Source organism: Capricornis sumatraensis, chromosome 15, assembly GCF_032405125.1.
Source record: "Capricornis sumatraensis isolate serow.1 chromosome 15, serow.2, whole genome shotgun sequence".
Classification (NCBI taxonomy): Eukaryota; Metazoa; Chordata; class Mammalia; order Artiodactyla; family Bovidae; genus Capricornis; species Capricornis sumatraensis.
In genome coordinates, this window is record NC_091083.1 from 43,161,811 (window position 1) to 43,184,535 (window position 22,725).

The following is a 22,725-nucleotide window of genomic DNA, read 5'->3' on the forward strand; positions in this document are numbered from 1 at the left end:
AAAACAACATTAAAAATGACCAAAATGCTCCAATTCCAACCCTCCATATGAGACCTTAAAAGTGGGATGAAAGAAATCATTATGGAGTTGTGTAACTCAGCCCAACTTGTCAACTGTATTCCTTGGAGTATTATGAGTAACAGAACAAAGAAACCTCTTCAGCTTTGCAACCTGCCCCTGCACACCCCCCACCCCCTACCCCTCCCCCAAACACACAAGTGCGCGCAGATACACACAGACACACTCGCATGCGCACGCTCTCACCTGGCGGAACACCTCGTTCACGAAGTTGACATAGCCGCGAGTGGACAGCAGGATGCGCTGGACCATGTCGTAAACCTCACGATGCTCCTCCTCAATGCTGCACAGGCTGCAACTGCTGAGCCGGCGCTCGGACAGCGTGCTCCCATCCGCGCGGCCTCGGTCCTGCTCCGCCGCCCCGCCAGCGTCTGGCTCCGGCGGCCGCTCCGGCACTGCAGTGCCTCCCCCGACGGTCTGCAAGAAAGGGCCCCCCTCCTGAGCGATCCTCCAAGACACCGGGCCAGGCTGAAGACTCGCCTTGTTTTCAGGGAACTCCGGGTATGGTGTGCTCATTTCCCCCAGAATTAAAGATCTCCTCCCAACACAACATACGTGAAATTTTGCTTCATTTTAGTAAATTACACTATTATTCTTTTGTGTCAAAAATATGTAACCCAAATACCACTAAAATTCTACCAACTGTGAATATTTTTTACAAGAAGTGACAAGAAACAAGTAGTACAAAATTATTATTTCAGCAACTACCAAGGAGAGTTTAAAAACAAAGAGGATGTTCAAATAGTAACCTCTAGAGAAAATGAGTAGACAATTATATTGATAGCAATTTTCCTCCTCATGCCTGGGCTATTAAGCTTGTGTGGTTTATCAAAGGCCCTGCCACACTGTGCAGCAAGCAACTCTATAGAAATTATTTCATCTTTTTGATGTGTCAACCCATAGAAAATAAAAATTTGCGTAGAAAAATAAAAATTTCCTCATTTTTACTGATATACATATATTTCTGATCTGTAAAGCATGGTGGCTGGATTAAGTCTAATGTCTCTTATGGATCAATAACCTGTGACTTTTTGATCAATAACTTTCATTTCCCCCACAGGCTAAAAAATAATAATAATTACACACATCCTTACCAAGCAAATTAAAAACAGCCACAAATTCTCTGACATACTTTCTGCAGAGACGGGAAGGCTGTGTCCCCTCGATCCCCATGGGCTGGAGGGCTGAGTTAGCCAGCAGAGGGGAAGGGTGGAGGGGACCCAGGAGGCTGAGGGCTCCCATGTAGCATCTCGGGGAACATTTGCTCTCGGAGCCCTGAGCGGCCAGGAAAGAAGTCCGACTGCCTTGCAAGAGGGGTTATATAGAAAGGGAGGCCCAGCGGAGCCCAACCTGCCCCCCTGCACTCACCGGAGTAGCAGGCTCTGAAGTCATTCCGGACCCTCCTGACCAACCAGCCACCAGCTGAAGACCACCACCCACTGACTTCAGCTAACGTCACATGAAGCCCCAGAACTGTCCAACCAAATCTCAAATTTCTGACCCAAAAAGGGAAATAAATAATATGGTGAAAGGGTTGTTTGAAGCCACAAGTTTTGAGGTCATTAGATAACAGAATCTATGACAATTAGAGAACAAAATAATGTACTAAAGAATTACGTTCAAAGGCACCAAATTGTTTTTAAAAACTAAGCTCCATGATCCAAATAGAACATAATGATAACACTGATGAATATCCCATGATGCCATTAACTGAAAACTACTTCTCTTGATAAAACAATGCTTTTCCCAGCCTCCTCTAGCCCATACCAGCAAAATGCTGCTTTCCAAAAAAAAATCTGCACGTTGTTAAGACATTTATAATGATGGTAAGTGACGAGAGTGAAAACAAACTAGTAATTCAAGGCTATTTGTTTCTTGCCTCTTTCATGAAGATTAACAGTAAAAGCATGAATAAAAGTTAACTACAGAGAGAGGTCCATTTTCTGCCCACTACAATCCAGCTGGAATTTTCAGTTATTGTTTAATATTAGTTGATTCCAGTGGTAAATGCAAAGATGATTTTTGCTTCTTTGGCATATGATGGAAGGCTTAACCAGTGAAACAGTCATATGGTCTGCTTGGACCAGGCCTGTGCCGCCAGGGTTCAGGAAAATGCAAGATACAGGCTGCCACTCAATCTTTCCCCTCCCCACCCTGGTTTCCTCTCAACCCACAGTTCATTCTGAGAGTTTCTCAACCTCAGGGTCAGAATAGACAAGGACACCCACAATGCAGGTATGAAATGAGGATGCAGCTGCCATACTGCTGGTGAAAACTGATGCCATTCAATTCCCCATCACAGTCGGCCCACCTGGCTGAGGGCAGCCCACTCCTGCCTTGGTAAAAACAAGAACACAGAGCACCAGCATGTGGCCGTCAACAGACAGGTGGGTCTGCATGATACACAGACTCCCACAGGGGTGTCAATTTATGTGATTCATTTTTTTAACTGTTCACCCCATGAGATACAAGTTTCGGGAAACCCACAGCCCATGAATCATTATGGAAGGGCCGGGTCAGACTTCAAGCAGCACTTTAACAATGTAACTAAAGATAAAGAGTTAGCATACAAATAAGTATGATCAACTGTCTTAGCATCTCAAACTTTTTCTTTTTCATTCCCTCATAAACTTCTTTGGGTTTATTTTAATTAATTAATTTTTATTTTTATCGTGTCCAATCTTTGTTGCTGTGCACTGGCTTTCTCTAGTTGTGGCGACCAGGAGCTACTCTTTGTTGTGGTGGGTGGGCTTCTCATTGTGGGGGCTTCTCTTGTTGGAGAGCATGGGCTCTAGGGCCTGTGAGCTTCAACAGTTGAGGGCTCAGTAGCTGTGGCTTCTGGACTCTAGAGCCTGGGCTCAGTAGTAGTGATGCTCAGGCTTAGTTACTTCGAGGCATGTGGGATCTTCCCAGACCAGGGATCGAACCCATGTCCCTTGCACTGGCAGGCAGATATCTATCCACTGTACCACCAAGGAAATTCTCCTTTTAATGTTTCAGTGTTTAATTAATGTGCTGCTGAAATTTTAAAATTACTACTCTGCTTTCACTAATGTAGGCTGAAGCACTTCTATCTCACACTAACATGATACACCAAAGAATAAACAATAGTTCACTGGAAACACTTCTGGCTGAGGTGACACAGCAAGACGTTCAGATTTGAGAGGGGGATCAGTGGTCATGGCTGCCAGCGTGGCATGGGACTTCAGGGCAACCGTATTCTCTCTCTCCCATGAATCATGCCACCAAACAAGAACATTGGTCAAACCAGATTCTCCGAGGGGTAAGTGAGTTAGTCCCTTCCCTCTCCAGTGAAAAATACTGTCAAGGATATTAGTTTCTGATCGAAAGGAAGTAAATTCACTTTGGGGGGAAAAACACACACACAAAAAAAAACATCTCATACATGACTTTTAACGTAGTAGTAGTGGAAAGTGTGAACCCTATTTGGAAGCAGAATTTAAAATACTGTTTTAAAGGGATTTGATAACAGCAGTCAGTATATTCTTTGAAAAGAAGTTCTGGATCAGCTCACTGAGACAGTGATATTCACTTTACATAGGTAAAATTCCATGAAACTTGAAATTCCAAACAAATATTTTCAGGAGATAAATACAATTATAGGTGCTTTTATTCCTTCAACTCTGTTTCCAGAATTTAATATTCAGTTGTTTAAACTGCTTTCTGTCCTGTATAATGTAAATGAGGAGTGGAACACATGGCAGACGCACATGAGATGAGACGGAAGCAGAGCAGTAAGGCAGAGATGAGGACACGGGAGACGGGTAGGCTGAATAATGACCACCCTCCCCAAGATGTCCACACCCAAGTGCCTGGAACCCAGGACTGTGCTGCCTTCCATGGCAGAAGGGACTGAGCAGACTGACTAAATTCCAGATGTTGAGATGGGGAGGGTACCCTGGATTACCTGGGTAGACTCACGGTAACCACAGGATCCATAAGGAGGCAGGAGGTGCAGACACAGAGAAGATGATGCACAGATGGGAACAGACGCAGAAATGATGTGATGAGGAGCCACAGGGCAGGGGACACAGGCAGCCTGTGGAGGCCAGACAGGGAAGACACTGACCCTCCCCTAGAGCATCTGACACCCTGACTTTAGCCACTGAGACCGATGTGGGCCCTCTGACTTCCTGAGTCGTAAGAAAATGCATTTGTGGAAATTAGCTACAGTGGCAGGAGGAAACTGACAAAACAACTGACTGTGAAGTGTATGAGCAATCTGGACCACGGCAGTGGCCATGTCTGGGCATGGCCGTGTGCAGGGCACAGGAGCCGTGGACCTGCGTGGTGCCTGCTCTTATCCCTTTCCCCCTTACGGAACCCCTAGATCTCTGCCCCCACCCCCACCCTACCCTGGTCTGCAGCCGCACCTGCCTCAGGGGAAGCTGACCCACCCCTAACACCAGGGGAGCCTTCTGCTTCCTGGAAGCTGGTCACCACCATCCCCACCCAGAGGTGTTCACAGCTCCAGACCGGAGTCAATCAGCGCCTTGCTCTTTCCTAAGAGCACGCAGGTAACCTAAATTGTTCTGCTCACACAAAAGGGAAGGGCTCTATGTTTCTGGATTGTCTCAATACGTGAACTAAGGAGGGCCCCGGCTGCTGCTGCTAACATAAGGGAGGAACCAGAGGGAAAGGGCAGAGGAGAGAAACAGGGCACATGTGGCCACAGCTACGGCTGCAGCAGCCTCGTCTCCAGCTGCTCTTGTAGGAGAGTGAAACATTTCTCTTATGGATAAGACAATTTGAACTCTGGCGCCTTTTTTTCTGTTAGGGTGATAAAACCCTCCTAACAGATTCTGGAGGTCAGAACCTTGTGACACTTTAGCTACAGAGTAAAAGGAAATGACTCACAAGTGTGAAGAGTCAACAGGGAAAAAATTAGAACCTGGAAGTGGTGGTTAATATGCCAGCTGTGGGACTTCTCATAATCCAAATGTATTTTTTTAGGAAGGAGCAACTTATTTTCAATAAACACAGGTGATAGTTTTCTGAAACTCTGAAACTGGGAGGGGGAGAAAGGTTACATCCTTTCTCTGATAGTGTTTTGAATTGCCTGAACAACCACATTAGACGCCATGAATGAAAAGTTTATCAGAGTGTCACTGAATTTCTTACGTTTCCTACAAATTTTTGTCTACTTGAGATTTTCCGATTTTGTCTACCTGATAGGTGAAAAAAGGGCTCTCATAGCTGCTCAGAACTAACTGTGTTTCCCTGACTGCTGGGGAGGTCCGGGGCCATGCTTATTTCCTCTTCTATGACCTGCCTTTCACCTCCTTCATTCATTTTTCAATCAGCTGTTTGTCTTCACATCTATTCATAGGTGCCCTTCATACAGCAGAGATATGAACACTCTAACAACCATATTAATACGACAAACGCTCTCCACAGTCTGTTGCTTGGGCCTACCTTTATGTTATCTTTTGACAAATAAATCTTTTTCCTGTTTTTCAAAATAAAGTCGAACCTCATTTAGTCTTTGGTTTGCGGGTTTCATCTCTACCGAAGGTGGTCTACCACTTCCCAAGTTTATACATTTCCCCTAGATTTTTTCCTAAATTCTTGATCACTTTGTTTTTATACTTAGACTTTAAATCAACTCAGGCCTTAAACCAATGTGACTGTGTGCTGATGTACATGATATGAAGTGAGATTTTGAGAAAGGGACAAACAGACAGGTTGCTCTGGCTTCCGGGGCTGTAGATTAGATTAGCTATTCGGTGCTAATCTCAGCGTCATTCCTTTGACATAGCTGCGGTTTCTGTTTGGAAGTCTGTATCATTTTCCCTTTAACCCCTGACGGTCAAATGTCTGTTTAGTTTGGTGTCTGTTTTGCTAATTCTTCCTGGGGCTCACAGGCCCTTTCAGTTTAAGGCACGACGTTTTTTCTTAGCTCAGGTAAGCTCTCCTTACTCTTGGTTTAATTGTTATGCCCTGTTCTTTCCTTCTGCCCTCACAGTGTCTGCAAAGTAGGTCTGCATCTACAGTCTTATCTATTAATAATAGTTTCTGAGTTCCACCTCTATTTTTTTTAAATCAATGTTGTGCAACAGTTCTTCAGAAAACCAATTTTGTCCTCAGCAGTGACTATTATCATCTTGAGTTTACCTACTAAATTTGTCAATTGAGAAATTAAAGTTTTTTTTTTTAACTTTTAGCAAGTCTTTTGTGTCTCTTATTATGGACCCTGTGCTCTGGACCCGCTGGGTGCTCCACCATGAGGGGACTGAGGAATCCTCGGCAAGGGCATGGGTGGTGCACCCTCCAGCCTGGGACGGACGTCACACGTCTGGGAACTGCAGGGCATCGGCCAGCCTGCACCAACTGGACCACACTTCCTGGCTCTGTCCTTGGAGCCAATAAATCAGAGCACACAAAACCATGACTCCTCCAAGCAACGGCCACTCTGACTTTACAAGGTGTCCTGCTGTGCCCGCACAAAAGCCCGAAGACATGTCACCTGCCAGGAAAGCCCCATGCATCTGACCAAGGCCAGGGAGAGAGCGAGGCTCCACAGGCCCCATGTGAGAAGAGGGCTTCACCCAGGCCTCAGAAAGCACTCCCTTCTGTTCCGGGGACCCCATCATGGCTCAACGACCACCTGAAATCCAGAGGGGCTGACCCACCCCTTCCCCGAGAGCCCAGGGGGCACCTGGCAGGCTCAGGTGACCTCTCCGTGACCACCTCATGATTGCTGGGAACCTTCCCTGGACTGGAATGAGCAAGGCCAGGGAGGCCCTCTGTCTTGCGCTCAGAGGTCACTGGGGCCTGAGTGAAGGAGGGGAGGTGGGAGGGAGCCAGGAGCATACACGTCAGCCACCTGCTCAAAAGGCCACAAGGCTGCCTCGTCATGGCCAAGAGAGCCCAGCAAGTGCTAACTTACGCTTCCTCTGAAACCTCAGCATCACAGAGGGTGGAGCCAGTGAAACCGAGTCCCCTTAGCCAACAATGAGAGCCAACAGCCTTGACAGTCCATTACTTTGGTGTTAGTAGGGCTTAAGACACCAGAATTAAAAGGTAAAAAAGTGATGAATGACATACCTGAATGATTTTAGGCAATACATCAACTCCATTCTTAGTGTTCTGTGTTGCAGTTAGATACTTTTTTTCCAAAAAGAAAGTCACCATCCACTTAATGAAGACGACACGAGCTGCCATATATGGGATCTTTGTGCTATAAGTGCTCTCATTGTCACGAGTGGTCGTGACATACACAGGCTTTGGTCTCAGGTGGGGGATGTCTGCAGGACAAGAGAACACATGATCAGGTTAGCGAATCTTTTCTTTTCTTTTTTAATGTGGACCATTTCTAAAGTCTTTATGGAATCTGTTACAATATTGCTTCTGCTCTGTTTCGGTTTTTTAGCCATGAGGCATGTGGGATCTTAGTTCCCCAACCAGGGATTGAACCTGCACCCTCCGCATTGGAAGGTGAGATCCTAACCACTGAACCACAGGGGACTCCCCAGGTTCATGACTCTTAACATCATATAACCCCTAAGAATGTTTCCATTTCTAATTAAATAGACATATATCTGGTTGCTTAAATGCTGCTGTTTAGTTGCTGAGTTGTGTCTGCCTCTTTTGTGACCCCACAGACTGCAGCCCACTAGGCTTCTCTGTCCATGGGGATTCTCCAGGCACGAATACTGGAGTGGGCTGCCATGCCTTCCTCCAGGGGATCTTCCTGACCCCAGGGATCAATATACCATGATCCGTATCAAATTACTCCTGAGTTACAGGACCCACAGATGGCCTTTATTGCTCAGGACTCGGGCAAATCTCAGTCTATACAAATCATTTATTAAGAAACTGGAAAACTCTTACAACAAAGTGACCACTAAATATGAAAAAAAAAATTATTTTACTTAATCATTGTAAGAGACCGCACACACAGCTATCAGTACTCACCCAGCACAGGCTTATAGATGTTGGTTAACTTGGTAAACGAGGGAAACAGATGAGGAAGGTAATACTTTCGAAACAACGTAAACAGAAATTTAAACCCAGTCTCCTGATTCTCCTTATGCTTCCACTCCAAGCTTGCAGCCTTCAGATAATAGTAATGGCGGGGGCGGGGGCGGGGGGCCGGGGGATGGGGGAGAACATACATATAGTTACACTTCACATTAATGAATATCAACTGAAATGCTGATACACTGTTAAAACCCCTATCCTAAATGAAACACCTGACAAATAGCATTGACCATCATGTAATAACATCTTAAAACTGAAACGATTCCAAGAATGAATACTTCAAAGCAAAACAGTAACTACATAAAAAACAGCATTTTTACTGGATATTCAAGAAAGAAAAAAATCAAAGCTTATGGTATCTTTTAAACTCGCCCCACTACATCATTCCTGTATTTTTTTCCTCCATGTTCCTTGTGATGATTTAACACTCTTTATGCCCTTAAAATGTTTATCCAGAAGTAATCAGGTGCTTTTTTTTAAATGCAAAGAGGCCATTTATAATACACCAGAATTAAAGAAACAGTCTCTTGCAAGAATTTCATACCATGTTACCTACATGAAAAAAAAATCATCATCAAAACACAAAACTACAGAATCTTGCAAAGGGCACAAAAAAGCAATCCAAAGGCTACATGTGTAACTGAATCACTGCTCTATGCACCTGAAACTGACATGACATTGTAAATCAACTATTTTTCAATTAAAAAAACAACACAATCTGCAGGCTGGGATAAGCCATTAAGTTTAAAGCTTCCATGTGTGAAGACACTGCTGCTGCTGCTGCGTCACTTCAGTCGTTTCCAACTCTGTGCGACCCCATAGATGGCAGCCTACCAGGCTCCCCTGTCCCTGGGATTCTCCAGGCAAGAATACTGCAGTGGGCTGCCATTTCCTTCTCCAATGCATGAAAGTAAAAAGTGAAAGTGAAGTCGCTCAGTCATGTCTGACTCCTAGCGACCCCACTACTTCCCTGTCAAATAGCCAGCTCTGTGTAGGCCCGGTGGGAACATTGCAACACTTCCCCTGCAGGGAGCGGCCCACACAGGCCAGGAACCCAGACAGGTGATCGAGAGCTGTCTCCTACTACCTAGGGAAACGTGCTGTGAACAGGCCCTTTGAGAGTGCCTACTGGTGGCTGTCATGCTTGTGAGACCACCGAGCTCCAGGCAAAGCATCCCAACATCCTCCTGACGAGCCCACCTGGAGCACCCGCAGTCCAGGGTCGAGGGGCCCGGTGTCCATCACCTGTCAGAATCCCTCCAAGTACGGCAAGGAGGAAGCTCTGCTCCGAGGACCCACTTTCCCAACAGACCAGGGAAGGAGGGGCAAGTGGACACTGCATACAACACACAGCGGAGAGGGCTCACTGCCACCCTCTACCAGTCCTCCTCTGCTGGGATCCGGGGTGTTACGGGATCAGCGTGCCACACAGCTCATTAGTGACACGTCTGGAATGAAACCCAAGTCTCCCAGCACACCCGGGTTTTGGCTACTCTGCTGTTTTTCTGCAACAGATAGAAGGCCAGACCCGACCACTCCTGGATAGATGGGGCTGAGATGTGGGCAGCAGGGGCCCACACGGCCAGGACGCAGAGCTTTCCAGGGGTGAGAGGACCCAGGCTGGCACTCAGGATGCGAGAATCCTGAGCCTGTGGTGCTGCTAGAGGAACTGGGGAGAGAAGAGCAGATGGGGTCACCCTAAGGGACACGGGGCGCAGAGGGGGCAAAGGAAATGCAGCCTTCAGAGAAAACTGGAAAAGAGGGGGAGTGGGGGGTTATCCCAGGAGGAGAGACCCTGAGGAAGGAGGGGTCCCCTCGAGTTGTCCAGAGGTCCAGGATGGCCAACACTCACGTCCTTCTCTGGACCTGACACACCAGACCCTGCTCACCCTGGGCCCCCGATTTCATGGTGACAAGACAAAAAAGGCAGGTGACAGTGGGTGTCATGGGCCCACTGGGTGAGGAACTGGATGGGCAGAGGTTACACATCAACTGAAGCTGAAGCTCCAATACTTTGGCCACTTGGTGCAAAGAGCTGACTCACTGGAAAAGACCTGATGCTGGGAAAGACTGAGGGCAAGAGAGAAGGGGGCGACAGAGGATGAGATGATTGCATGGCATCACCAACTCAATGGACATGAGTTTGAGCAAGTTCTGGGAGTTGGTGATGGACAGGGAGGCCTGGCATGCTGCAGTCCACAGGGCCACAAAGAGTCGGACACAACTTAGTGACTGAACAACAACACACCAGGTTGTGAGAGGAAGGACGGAGCCTGAACGTATGCCCTGGAGAAGCTCAGGGACCAGGGATGTGTTCGCTGAGAGGACAGAAACAGTAGCATTTCCCAAACCACATCGACGTCCAGAAATACTGACTAAGAGACACAAATTCCCTGGTGAAATCAGAAGTGAATCATTTGTTAAGAGAAAGGATCATCTGACATAAAGGAGGCCGTGCAGGATGAGATAATCCACGGGTCTCCTTCAGGCCCCTGCCCTCTGCCCATCACTCTGGACCTGCCCGGTCAGCCCCGGGGCCGGCTCCTCTGCCATCCAGCCTCCACAGCACAGAGAATGGGGCAGCAGAAGACCAAACAGGCAGAAGCAGAGACACAGGGAGATAACAGACACTGCTACACTAGTCTCTGCCCCCGGCTCCTGGCAGAGAGGCCCTAGCTCCCTGCTCACTTCTTCGTGACCAGAGCCCCTTCGTGAAGGGGCTCCCGGATGGGGCTGGTCACCAGCAGGACCAAGCCACAGCTGGAAGCTCGGAATTTCCAGTTGTCTCCCTGCCGCCTGCACCACTGTTTCAAGAGGAGGGAGGGGCTGGGAATGGAGTTGGTAACTGATCATCTCTCCTGTGAAGAAGCCACCACAAAAATCCCAACAGCCCCGGGTTTCGGGGAGTGTGCGGGTTGAACACATGGACACTCCGGGAGGGTGACACACCCCCGTCCACAGCGGCAGAAGCCCCCGCACTCAGGACCCCCACCCCAGACCTCACGCCGTGTGTTTTCATCCCGCCGTCACCTGTGTCCTCTGCCACACCCTTTCCTAAATGGGCAACTGTGAACCAATGCTTCCCCCAGTTCCGTGAGCTACTCTAAAATTCACTGAACCTGAGGAGGGACTCACGGGACCCTCTGATTTGTAGTCAAACTGGATGGAAGCTGCAGGCAACCTGGGGACCGGCTACCTGTGACTGGCACTGAGTGGGAGCGGGAGGGATACAGGCCAGAGAACTTTCCTGTGAGATCTGAGACCACCTCGGGTAGGCAGGGTTGGGAGTGAGTGAAACTGCGACACTGGTATTGCAGAGAATGACTTGGTGATTCGGATCCCCACGCATTTGTTAAGCAGTGTCATATATGAGGTGAATAATATGAGACTGTATGAAAGTAAAGGAGGCAGATGGAGGATGGAACTGCTTCCTTCACACACACACACACTCACACACACACACACAGTAGCAGGCAGGCCTGGTCTTTGCTGAAGCTTCCTAGCATACATTCTACATTTAGTGAAATATCGCATAAAATCACCAAGAAAATACAAAAGTAAAAAACACGGACAAACAGGAAGAAAAGAGGCAGTGTTTCTCTAGTTTCTCATACTTCCCTAGTGAGAGTATGAACGCTGAAACATCCATGGTTCTGCTCATACCTGAGTAACCATGTATTTCAACAGTACTTGAAGAAAAAAGCACGTTTGGTCCTCGGCGATCTTCTCCCCTGATACGGCTGGCAGCAGTGGAGTGATTTCTTCTGGATGGATCTTCGCTGCAGAGTGGGAAACAAGAAAAGCTCCTTCACCAAAGTTAAATTTCAAACAGGGCTTTAAAAATGGCCTCTATTAAAATACACTTGCCTATATGGACTACAGACAAATGGTACTGATTAACCTATTTGCAAGGCCTGAATAGATGCAGACGTAGAGAAAGGACAGGCGGACGTGGGGGAAGGAGAAGGTGGGACCAACTAAGAGAGCAGGACTGACATATTTATGCTGCCTTGTGTAAAACAGATAGGTCGTGGGATGCTGCTGTAGAGCACAGGGAGCTGAGCTCGGTGCTCTGACATGACCAAGAGGGGTGGGGTGGGGGGTGGCGTGGGAGAGAGGCTCAAAAGGGAGGGGATATATGTATACTTGTAGCTGATGCATGTTGTTGTATGGCAGAAACCAATACAACATTGTAAAGCAATTATCCTCCAATTAAAAAAATGTTTTTAAGTGCCTCACTTCGCTGTATGGCAGAAACTAGCACAACGTTGTAAATCAACTATATTCCAATAAAAATTTTAAAAGGTAAAGCAACATAAAATAACCAAATACAATACATGTACCAAGCACTGGAACTGCTCACACCGCAGGTCAGGCCACGTGACCAGGGGACAGAGGCCCACAAAGCCACCTCCCTCACTGGACCATTCCTCACCCTGCACCTTGTGCTCTGACCAGCCCAAGGTCAAATACCTGTCACTAGGCAATACAGTGATCCGCAGTGACAAATCAGCGGCCCTAATGGGCAAGTTCCTTGAAAACTCCCTGGGCTTAAAAGATGCCATTAATAGTCCCATGAGGCCACCACTGCTCTTCCATGAAAACTGCATGAAAATACACACCTGGTGACAAAGAGCCTGGAGCATCAGGGACTTCCCTGGGGGCCCGGTAGTTAAGAATCTGCCTTCCAATGCAGGGAACGTGGGTTCAGCCCCTGGTTGGGGAGGAAAGATCACACATGCCATGGGGCAACTAAGCCCAAGCAATGCAACTACTGAGCCCAAGTGCTGCAATGGAGAGAGTGCATGCCAAAACGGAGATGCCGCGTGCCGCAAATAAGATCCTATGCAGCTGGACCATAAAGAAAGCTAAGCACTGAGGGACTGATGCTTTTGAACTGTGGTGTTGGAGAAGACTCTTGAGAGTTCCCTGGACTGCAAGGAGATCAGTCCTGAACATTCATTGGAAGGACTGATGCTGAAGCTGAAGCCCCATTACTTTGGCCACTTGATGCGAAGAGCCAACTCACTGGAAAAGACCCTGATGCTGGGAAAGACTGAAGGCAGAAGAAGGGGACGATAGAGGATGAGATGGTTGGATGGCATCACTGACTCGATAGACATGAGCTTGAGCAAACTCCAAGGACAGGGAAGCCTGGCGTGCTGCAGTCCATGGGGTTGCAGAGTCGAGCACGACTTCATCAATTGAATAACAATAACAACCCAAATAAATAAATATTTTTTTAAAAAAAGAACCAGGGGAGCAAATGAACTAATAAAACAATCGCTGTACGGAAAACAGGCAGCAGTTTGGGATGCAGATTTAAATCTCATGAACAGCAACAAAAGCACTTGCTCCAGCCAGACACACCATGTGTCTCTGCTCCTGCCAACAGCTGTCCCCTCCCTTCCCCTCCAGTTTCCTCCACTCCAGTAAATCTCTCCTGTCATCATTTCATATAAAACAGGCTCCAGTTCTGTCAGTTCAAATGTCTGTAAAACAGGAGTATGCAGATGACGCCACTCTAATGGCAGAAAGCGAATAAGAACTAAAGGGCTCTAAATGAGGGTGAACAGGGAGAGTGAAAAAGCTGGCTTAAAGCTTGATATTCAAAATACTAAGATCCTGGAATCCGGTGCCATCACTTCATGGCAAATAGATGGGGAAAAAATGGAAACAGTGGCAGAGTTTATCTTCTTGGGCTCCAAAATCACTGCGGAGAGTGGCTGCCGCCACAAAATTAAAGACACTTGCTCCTTGGAAGAAAAGCTATGACAAACCTAGTTGGCATGTTAAAAAGGAGAGCCATCACTTCTCTGACAAAGGTCTGTATAGTCAAAGCTATGGCTTTCCCAGTAGTCATGTATGGATGTGAGAGTTGGACCATATAGAAGGCTGAGCACCGAAGAATTCATGCTTTCGAACTGTGGTGCTAGAGAAGACTCTTGAGGGTCCCTTGGACTGCAAGGAGATCAAACCAGTCAGTCCTAAGGAAATCAACCCTGAATATTCACTGAAAGAACTGATGCTAAAGCTGAAACTCCAATACTTCGGCCACCTGATTCGAAGAGCTGACTCACTGGAAAAGACCCTGATGCTGGGAAAGACTGAGGGCAGAAGGAAAAGAGGGCAACAGAGGATAAGATGGTTGGACGGCATCATAGACTCAACAGACATGAGTCTGAGCAAACTCAGGGAGATAGTGAAGGACAGGGAAGCCTGGCATGCTGTAGTCCTTGGGGTCACAAAGAGTCGGACAGGACTTAGAGACCGAACAATAACAATTCCTCTTCAGAATCCATCCATGAAACCGTGGTTTCTGTTAGGAAAAGGACAGAATGAGGGATTCCTTATCGCAATGTAGAGGGTAGTTTCCGCCTGTTGGATGGGCCAGCATCACTCACCATCAGCCACGCTGGGCCCAGGGTTGATGAGCGTGTCCAGTGTACAGGGCCCCCTGGACGACATGATGGCAGGGAATCCCGGCACCAGGCTAGCAAAAATCAGCACCTGCTCTTCTGCACAGTTCGTCTGAAGTGCTTGAAGCCACAGAAGAAACAGCCGGATTCCTTCACATCTTATCTAAAAACAAACCCAAAGGCAGCAAAATGAAACATGCAGTCATACTTGTATAAATGTACTACAGTGCAGCCTGGGTTCTGAGGACAGATCTAGAAGCTCAAAGCATCACTGAAGTCCTGCACCAAGTCCTTCCCTGCGTGACCAGCAAGCAAGGACATTGGAGCCCAGCACGAGAGCCGGAGGGGCTGGGCTCCAGTGCAGCCTCAGCCACTTTCTAGCTGAGCTGTGAGTGTGGAGGACCACTTCACTTCCCCGTGCCTCACCTCCCCAGCGGTGAAGCAGGGGTGATAACAAAGTTTATCGCCAAGTGCTCGTATACGGTGAAGTGGATTGGAACCGCCTGGCTCACAGTACCTGCTACCCAAGCATTTCCTCGTAGTTGCATTTTACTCTTTACAGCAGTGGTGCCCAGATCATCAACGCTTGATTACTCATGAAAACACACAAAGAGAATCTTGCTCCAGATTTACACCGTGCTCTGGATGGAACCTGTCAGGTCACTACATTATACACAGGTACCATGTTCTTGAAAATCAGAACACTTAGAGCTAAAAGGGCCCCACGGACCTGGCTGAGGGGGACAGGCAGCCTCTGGCTTCCCTATCCTATTCTCCCGATGCCTTCCCCTGGCTCCAAATAGTCGGCATCACCCATAGCAAAACATCAATACAGGCAGATGTGACCTTTTTCCTTCTCTGCACTTAAAACTTTCAGCTTCATCCCATTCCTAGAATTCATAAGCACAGGTAACTCCATCTTTATATCCCTAAATGGCTGGAAAGGTGATGTCAATAAAAGAAATTAAATAAGCAAAAGAGATGGGAAAAAAAATATCAGATGCAGCTGAAAGATGTAGTGAGCTCCGAAAGCCGGCAACTGAGGGGCTGCCTGGTGCCTTTTCAGTGACACCAAAATGGTGCTAATTTCTAAAGAGCCAGGGTTCAAACCAGGCCCCGGGTCTGCAGGAAAGTAAGAGGGGAGGAGAGATGGAAAGACGGGAGGAAGGGAAGGAGAGGCGGGAAGGAAGGGGGAGAGGGGATGGATGGAATGAAAGGGAGGGAGGAGGGACAGAGGGTGGAAGGAAGAAAGGGAGGGGCGAGGATGTGGGGGAAGATGGCGAGAGGAGGGAGGGAAAGCTTGGTTGACTCCCCAAAGAAGTCAAATACACCAAGACAGTCACCCCATCAACGGTGATCCCCGGGAGCCCCTCTAGACAAGCCCTGGGCTCAGCACTGCCCTGCCTTGCTCTCACCCTGCTCACACCTGCCCAGCAGGTAAGTGGTGACTTTGCTGAATACATAATACGATTCACCGCCAGACCAAAAAAAAAAAATCAGGGCTCTATGTGTAGCTAACCAAATTATATCAAATTTAACAAGAGGAAGGTTTCTAGACACTTTGATAAAGTCTCCAACTTTTTATGTGAACTGTATTTAAAGTGAAGTGAAGTCAAAGCCGCTCAGTCGTGTCCGACTCTTTGCAACCCCGTGGACTATACAGTCCATGGAATTCTCCAGGCCAGAATACCAGAGTGGGTAGCCATTCCCGTCTCCAGGGGATCTTCCCAACCCAGGGATTGAACCCAGGTCTCCCACATTGCAGGTGGATTCTTTACCAGCTAAGCCACACAGGAAGCCCAAGAATATTGGAGTAGGTAGCCTATCCCTTCTCCAGGGGATCGTCCCGATCCAGGAATCAAACTAGGGTCTCCTGCATTGCAGGTGGATTCTTTACCAACTGAGCTATTAAGATAATTAAATATAAATAAGGTCAATAATAAATGGAAGATAACAACCTGGTAAGTTTTAGCTATAAGACCATTAATTAAAATAGAAAGGAGAAAATACAGAAAAATCGTGAAACTATAGACAGTTCATCTCTTTTTTTTTTTTTTCCAACAAGTAAGAGAGCAAGAACCTATACAGTTTGAGTGGTTAGGGGCTGTTTAAGCTAATATACACCCCAAAATATATTAGCTTATTAAAGGCACACACATAAACTAAATAGCTATGAGTGAATTATCTTCCATAAAATATACATCCTGGTTTCTCTTGCTACTTATGTTTCAGGGTCATAAGTATTATTCCGGTATTAAACAGTATACTGCCATTTTAAAAGGCACAGTCATTTAAAATAAGCCAATTTTAACCTAAATTATAAGATCAATCTGCTGCAAAAAAAAAAAATAAAGAATAATAAACATTCAAGGGTAAGATTCTGCTGCCCTTTTTCTCCATAGCATTCTCAAAAATAGCAAAAAAATGATTCAGAGACAACTATAGTTTTTAACAAGATTACTGGGGTGTACAGAATCAGAAACATTAGCTCTGAGGCTTAGGCAGGACCTGGTTCAACCCCTTCTCTTTCCAGTAATGAAGCTGAAGCAGTCAGCACCTCAGCTGAATAGCAGAATCAAAATCAGAATGCAGGATCCCAAACTCCCAGTCCCAAGCCACCTTTTAAGGTTGAAAATGTCTATCACAGTAAATTATGATGTAAGAACAAAAACTCCAACAATATTTGTCATATCATTTCTCAATAAAAAACTAAAACTAAGTTAAATGGATTTTAAAGAATTTTTTTTAATGGCCTAATGCTGTCACTTTATGGTATGAATAAGTTTAAAAGTAACAAAAAAAGCCATTACATTTGCATCTAAAATAAATACCTTAATAGAATTTCCAGTGTGTAGAAGCTTCTTTAAAGTTGAGCCTGAAAGTTTTAAACAATGAATTAGAAATGGAATGTATGAGTGCATATTTAAGATCTATTTTTTAAAGATCTATTTTTAGTTTTAGAAAGAAAAAAATGTGCTTATACCATTTTTCAAACATAAAAGGAAGAAGGCTGACCTTCAGAAGCAAAGCAATGTCACAGAAGGAGAGATGTTTTCAGGATAAAAGCACTTTAAGTATGAACTTCTCCAAATTCTTTTAAAAGAGTCAAAATGATTGATAGCAAGGTAACCTAAATGCCCACAGTGGATTGATTATGCGAAAATGTCTCTGTCAGGCACAAAATGAATGACTTTTTTAAATCTCTAAAGGAAAACATAATATAAAACTACCGCTCACAAAACATTTTTACAAGAACGTTTTACGAATATTCAGGACAGCATGCCGCTCTGCTTGCAATGACAACCACATTTATGGCTTCAGTCCATCAATAAATCACCTTGCAGAGCCCTTGGGTCACTGTCGAGGAGAGGGACTCGAAAGTTTGGTCAGAACTACTTCAGCCAAGAGCAAAACCATGGAGCGCAGCCTATGGGGCCAGAAGGCTCCCTCAGGAGGATGGAGACATGTACCTGTGACTCTCTAGATGTATCCAGGCCTTTAGCATGCAGACGGCTTGGCAACCCCACCTCAGTATCACATGTGGCCCTTAAATGAGGTCTCAACCTCAAAAAGGATATACTCTTTTAAAATGAGAATATACTGGAAGTCTTAATCTTTTCTTCCAATTTTTTGAGAAAAAAATAGTATTTAGATTTCCTGATGGAGAGTTTTGTGCAATATTTTATTTTTTTTCTTTTTTATTTAAATTTTTATTTTTACTTTATTTTACTTTACAATACTGTATTGGTTTTGCCATACACTGACATGAATCTGCCACAGGTTTACATGAGTTCCCAAACATGAACCCCCCTCCCACCTCCCACCCCATATTTTAAAACTGGATATCACTTTCCAACACCAACGTAGTTCAAAGAAACAGTCAGTGCCTTGACAATTGCTGCAGGCTGTATCTATGTGGACACGCATGTGAGCTAAGTCACTCTGGTCGTATCTGACTCTTTGCAACCCCATAGATTGTAGCCCGCCAGGCTCCCCCGTCCACAAGATTCTCCAGGCAAGAATACCGGAGTCAGTTGCCATGCTGTTCTCTGGGAGATCTTCCCGACCCAGGGATTGAACCTGCGTCTCTTACATCTCCTGCATTGGCAGGTGGGTTTTTCATCACTAGCACCACCTGGGAAGCCCCATCTATGTGGACAGATACACAAATATCAGCTAAATGCATGCACTTTAGGAATTCATTAGCCAGTAGGAAATTACTAGTTTTCTGAAGGAACTTTGTGTGACTGCTGTAACACCTAACGCTGCGCTCAGAGGAAACTCACCACTATCGTGACTAGGCTGCAGCACTAGATTACCAATGATTTGTGACTAAATGAGGAAGCGCCTGCTTCCCTCTACTCCTATCACCAAAGCATGTCCAGTGATTTGGGGTCCAGAGTCAGCACTGCCTGGGTGGGGCTCTTAGAGCTGAGGCTCAAGTGCCTATGTTCACAGGACTATCTCTCCCACACTCACCCGCCAACTGGTCCTCATCCCTCGGCTCCCTGTTCATCCATTCTTGGACAAAGTCCATTCTGCCCCAGTTTAGTTTTTGCTTCATGATGCCTTGGGGGACCTGGTGATGCTTGGCAGGTCCAGCAGACACCTCACCTCCCAGGAGACTGGGGATAAAGTCTGCACAGACAGCTCTCTTCCAAGACATCTGAAAAATCCACCGTCTTACAACACATCCTCGGAAACACTTTCTCCAGTCATTGTGTGTGACCACTGGGGATTGTCAGTCCTTCCCCATCTTGAAATGAGCCCAGCGTTTTTATTTTAAACTTTCAGCCTACCCATAATTTCCTGTATCCACTCTTCCCTGCACAGGGAGGAGTAAATACATATAAAAAGGACAGACTCTACCAACAGACACAGGGAATCTCTGCTCGTTATCTGTCAACAGTCCCCTGCTTTTTAAAATGATCCTGTTAATTTGTCATAGCCCAAAAGAAAACTAATATATATCTGATCTATTCCATCCTGTTGTATTCAGAAACTCTCAGAACACTTTTTAAATAAGAATATTATAAAGAAAAATGTGTGCAATGCAGGCACGTATCAGTGGGTTTCAACATGAGAACTGGGGAAGATCTGAGATCCTTCCCTGGCCACATTAGGTACTTCTTTATTTTTTATTTATTTGGTTGCACCAGGTCTTAGCTGTGGCATGCAGGAACTATAGTTGAATCATTAGAAGTCTTAGTTGCAGCTTGTGGGACCTAGTTCCCTGACCAGGGATTGAACCTGGGTCCCCTGAAGTGGGAGTTCAGAGTCTCAGCCACTGGACTACCAGGGAAGTTCCCACATTAGGTATTTCTTAAAGACCCTAGGTTCACAGAGATATTTCTACTTTTACTTTACCATTATGAAATCCATTTCATTCTAACTTCAAAAAGTTTCTGTCTACATATCATTCCTATTTGGATGTTTAAACTCCTCATTGAAACTATAATTATCCCCAACCCCATCATTGTATGTGTCTTTTCAACCCTAATGATTTCCACTAGATTGACTCACGTGTAAAAACAACAAATAAGTACACTAAAGTAGTTGAAAAATACTTAAAAATTAGAAAGCTCAATATTGAAAGATGAAAAAGTATTAAAACTCACGTTAGCTTAAATGTTTATCACACAGAATGTATTGTAATTTTACTTTCCTGACTTTAACTTTAATGGAAGCAAATTAATCACTGCTTTCAAAAATCTACTTCTTGGCTTATCTCATTTTTGACTGCAAGACTTTCAATGCTTCAAAATCTCTTCCAATGAAGTGGCAATCCTTTAAAGGTCTTTAAAAGATATTTAAAAGATAACAAAGACATTTGGAATCTAACATTGACATTATAAAATTATTTTTATTATTTTTATTTTTTAATTTTTTTTTTTTAATTTTTACTTTTACTTTGTTTTACTTTACAATACTGTATTGGTTTTTCCATACATTGACATGAATCCACCACGGGTGTACATGCGATCCCAAACATGAACCCCCCTCCCACCTCCCTCCCCACAACATCCCTCTGGGTCATCCCCGTGCACCAGCCCCAAGCATGCTGTATCCTGCATCGGACATGGACTGGCGATTCGATTCTTACATGATAGTATACATGTTTCAATGCCATTCTCCCAAATCATCCCACCCTCTCCCTCTCCCTCTGAGTCCAAAAGTCGCCTGTCCACATCTGAATTAAAAAAAAAAAAAAAAAAAACACCTCCCTGTGTGTGTGTGCATCATGCCTCAAACCAATGAATAAGCAATGGCAGTATGACCCCAGAGGAGCGATAAGGGCGTGGAGAGACGCCACGAGGGTGGTGCACAAGCTCTGCTGGAAGTGCCAGTGGAGCAAAGGCACAGGACCTTCTGGCCCTGAAACATCTAAGAACAGGGGAGCAGCAGTCCACTGGAGGAGACGGACATTAGCAGCAACTTTCTCAGAATGAATCAAGGGCCTAAACGTGAAACATACGACTGCACACTCTCTAGGAGAAAACACAGATCTTTTGCAACCTTGGGTTAGGCAAAGATTCATCAGACAAGACACCAAAAGCAAAATTCATAACAGTAAGACTGATACTCTGGACTTCATCAAAATTAATAACATCTACTCCCTGAAGTAAACTATTATGACTGAAAAGACAGACCAGAGATGGGAAGAAAATATTTCCAAATCATATGTTTGATTAAAACACTTATAACCAAAATATGTGAAGAGCTCTTAGAATTCAGGATTAGGATGAAAAAACACCCTCAATTTGGCAACAGATTCACACATACACTTCACCAAGACATACAGGTGGCAAATAGCACATGAAAAGACGCTAAAGATCATGTAGTCATTAGAGAAATGCAAATTACAACCACAGTGAGATACCACTACCACTAATATTAAAACTCAGATCATACGAAGTGCTGATGAGAATGTGGTGTAACCGGAACTCTCACACTGCTGGCAGGAATGTGAAATGGTACAAACACTTTGTTAAACATATGTCTTTATATGATGCAGCCACTTCATTCTCAAAGATTGGAAAACACGTGTCCACACAAAGACGTGCATGCAAATGTTTATTGTAGCTTTACTTGTAGCCAAATACTCTTAATAGAAACAACCCAAAGGCTCATCATCAAATGATAAACTATGGTATCTCCATGCAATGGAATACAGTACATCTCAGAAGTTAAAAGGAATGAACTATTAATATCTGCACCAACACAGATGAATCTCAAAATAATTATATTGAGTGAAGCCAAACAGAATGGGAATATACTGCATGATTCTATTTCTATAAGACTCTAAAAAATCAAGCTATAGGGCCAAAAAGCAGATTGGTGTTTGCAGATCAGGGGACTAAGGGGTGAGCTGGAGAAGGGTGGGAGGGGTCAGGAGGAAATTCTTGGGAGTGATGGCTATGTTCATCATTGTGATGGTATCCATGGCTGCACAGGTGTAGACCTGTGATTAAATTTATCAAATAATATATATTAAGCATGTACAATTTGTTGTATGTCAATGATAGTACAAAAAAAGTTTTTCTTTAAAAAAGTAAAAAAAAACCCAGCAGGTAGCCTGGAAATGGTTGAATGACAGATCAGCGGGGTGGAGGTTGTGGTTAGACAGAGACGTGTGTCATGACAAGGGTCGGAAGAGAATCAGGAAGCCACGGAGGATGAGGGGGTCAAGGGGCTGATGGGTAACTTACCAGGAAGGAAAAGGACTGAGAGAGAGTGAAGCCATTTAAAAAGAAAGCAAGAGGGCAAAAGATCAGAGGACACACCAGCAACAAGGAGGGACAATGTAGCATCATCAAGAGACAGAGGTTTCCGTAGAGGGGGTGATGGATGAGGTCTGGACTTGGACTTGCAGGAAAAAAAGAAAAGGCCACAATCTCATCCCCATCCTCTGAGGGAGACAGAGAATAGTCAGAGAAAACCAGGGTTTCAGCAGTCTAGGAGACTGCAGGGCTGTTCCTTAACCCAAGAAGAGGGCTTCCAGAGAGCAGAGGGATGATGGGTGAAAGACTCTGGGAGGGCACCACGTGAGCTGACATGGCATCAGGCCCAGCTAGCCCTTGGCGGGCAGGCCACACACAGGTCCCCAGAGTTGGCTCAGCCTGGCCACGATGCACCCTGAGAGGGTCCTGGTGTGAAGTACACAGGGAGCCCCTGATCGCTTGGGAAGAATGGGCTCTGGGGTGGCCTGACTGGGGTTGGGGGA

The 22,725-nt window shown here is 45.6% G+C and overlaps 1 protein-coding gene and 1 non-coding gene across 2 annotated transcripts in view; both read right to left on the reverse strand.

Moving 5' to 3' along the window:
* RALGAPA2 (Ral GTPase activating protein catalytic subunit alpha 2) overlaps nucleotides 1–22,725 on the reverse strand; it is a 252,419-nt gene that overhangs the window by 182,768 nt on the left and 46,926 nt on the right. Inside the window, exons 5-10 of the mRNA XM_068986760.1 lie at nucleotides 17,333–17,376; nucleotides 14,487–14,664; nucleotides 11,746–11,861; nucleotides 8,017–8,155; nucleotides 7,147–7,346; nucleotides 265–495 (exon numbers count right to left, since the gene is read on the reverse strand). Of these exons, the coding sequence (XP_068842861.1) occupies nucleotides 265–495; nucleotides 7,147–7,346; nucleotides 8,017–8,155; nucleotides 11,746–11,861; nucleotides 14,487–14,664; nucleotides 17,333–17,376 (908 nt within the window). The remainder of the gene's footprint in view (nucleotides 1–264; nucleotides 496–7,146; nucleotides 7,347–8,016; nucleotides 8,156–11,745; nucleotides 11,862–14,486; nucleotides 14,665–17,332; nucleotides 17,377–22,725) is intronic.
* On the reverse strand, nucleotides 19,731–19,803 carry TRNAG-CCC (transfer RNA glycine (anticodon CCC)). The gene has a single exon. It is a non-coding gene; the product is annotated as a tRNA-Gly (tRNA).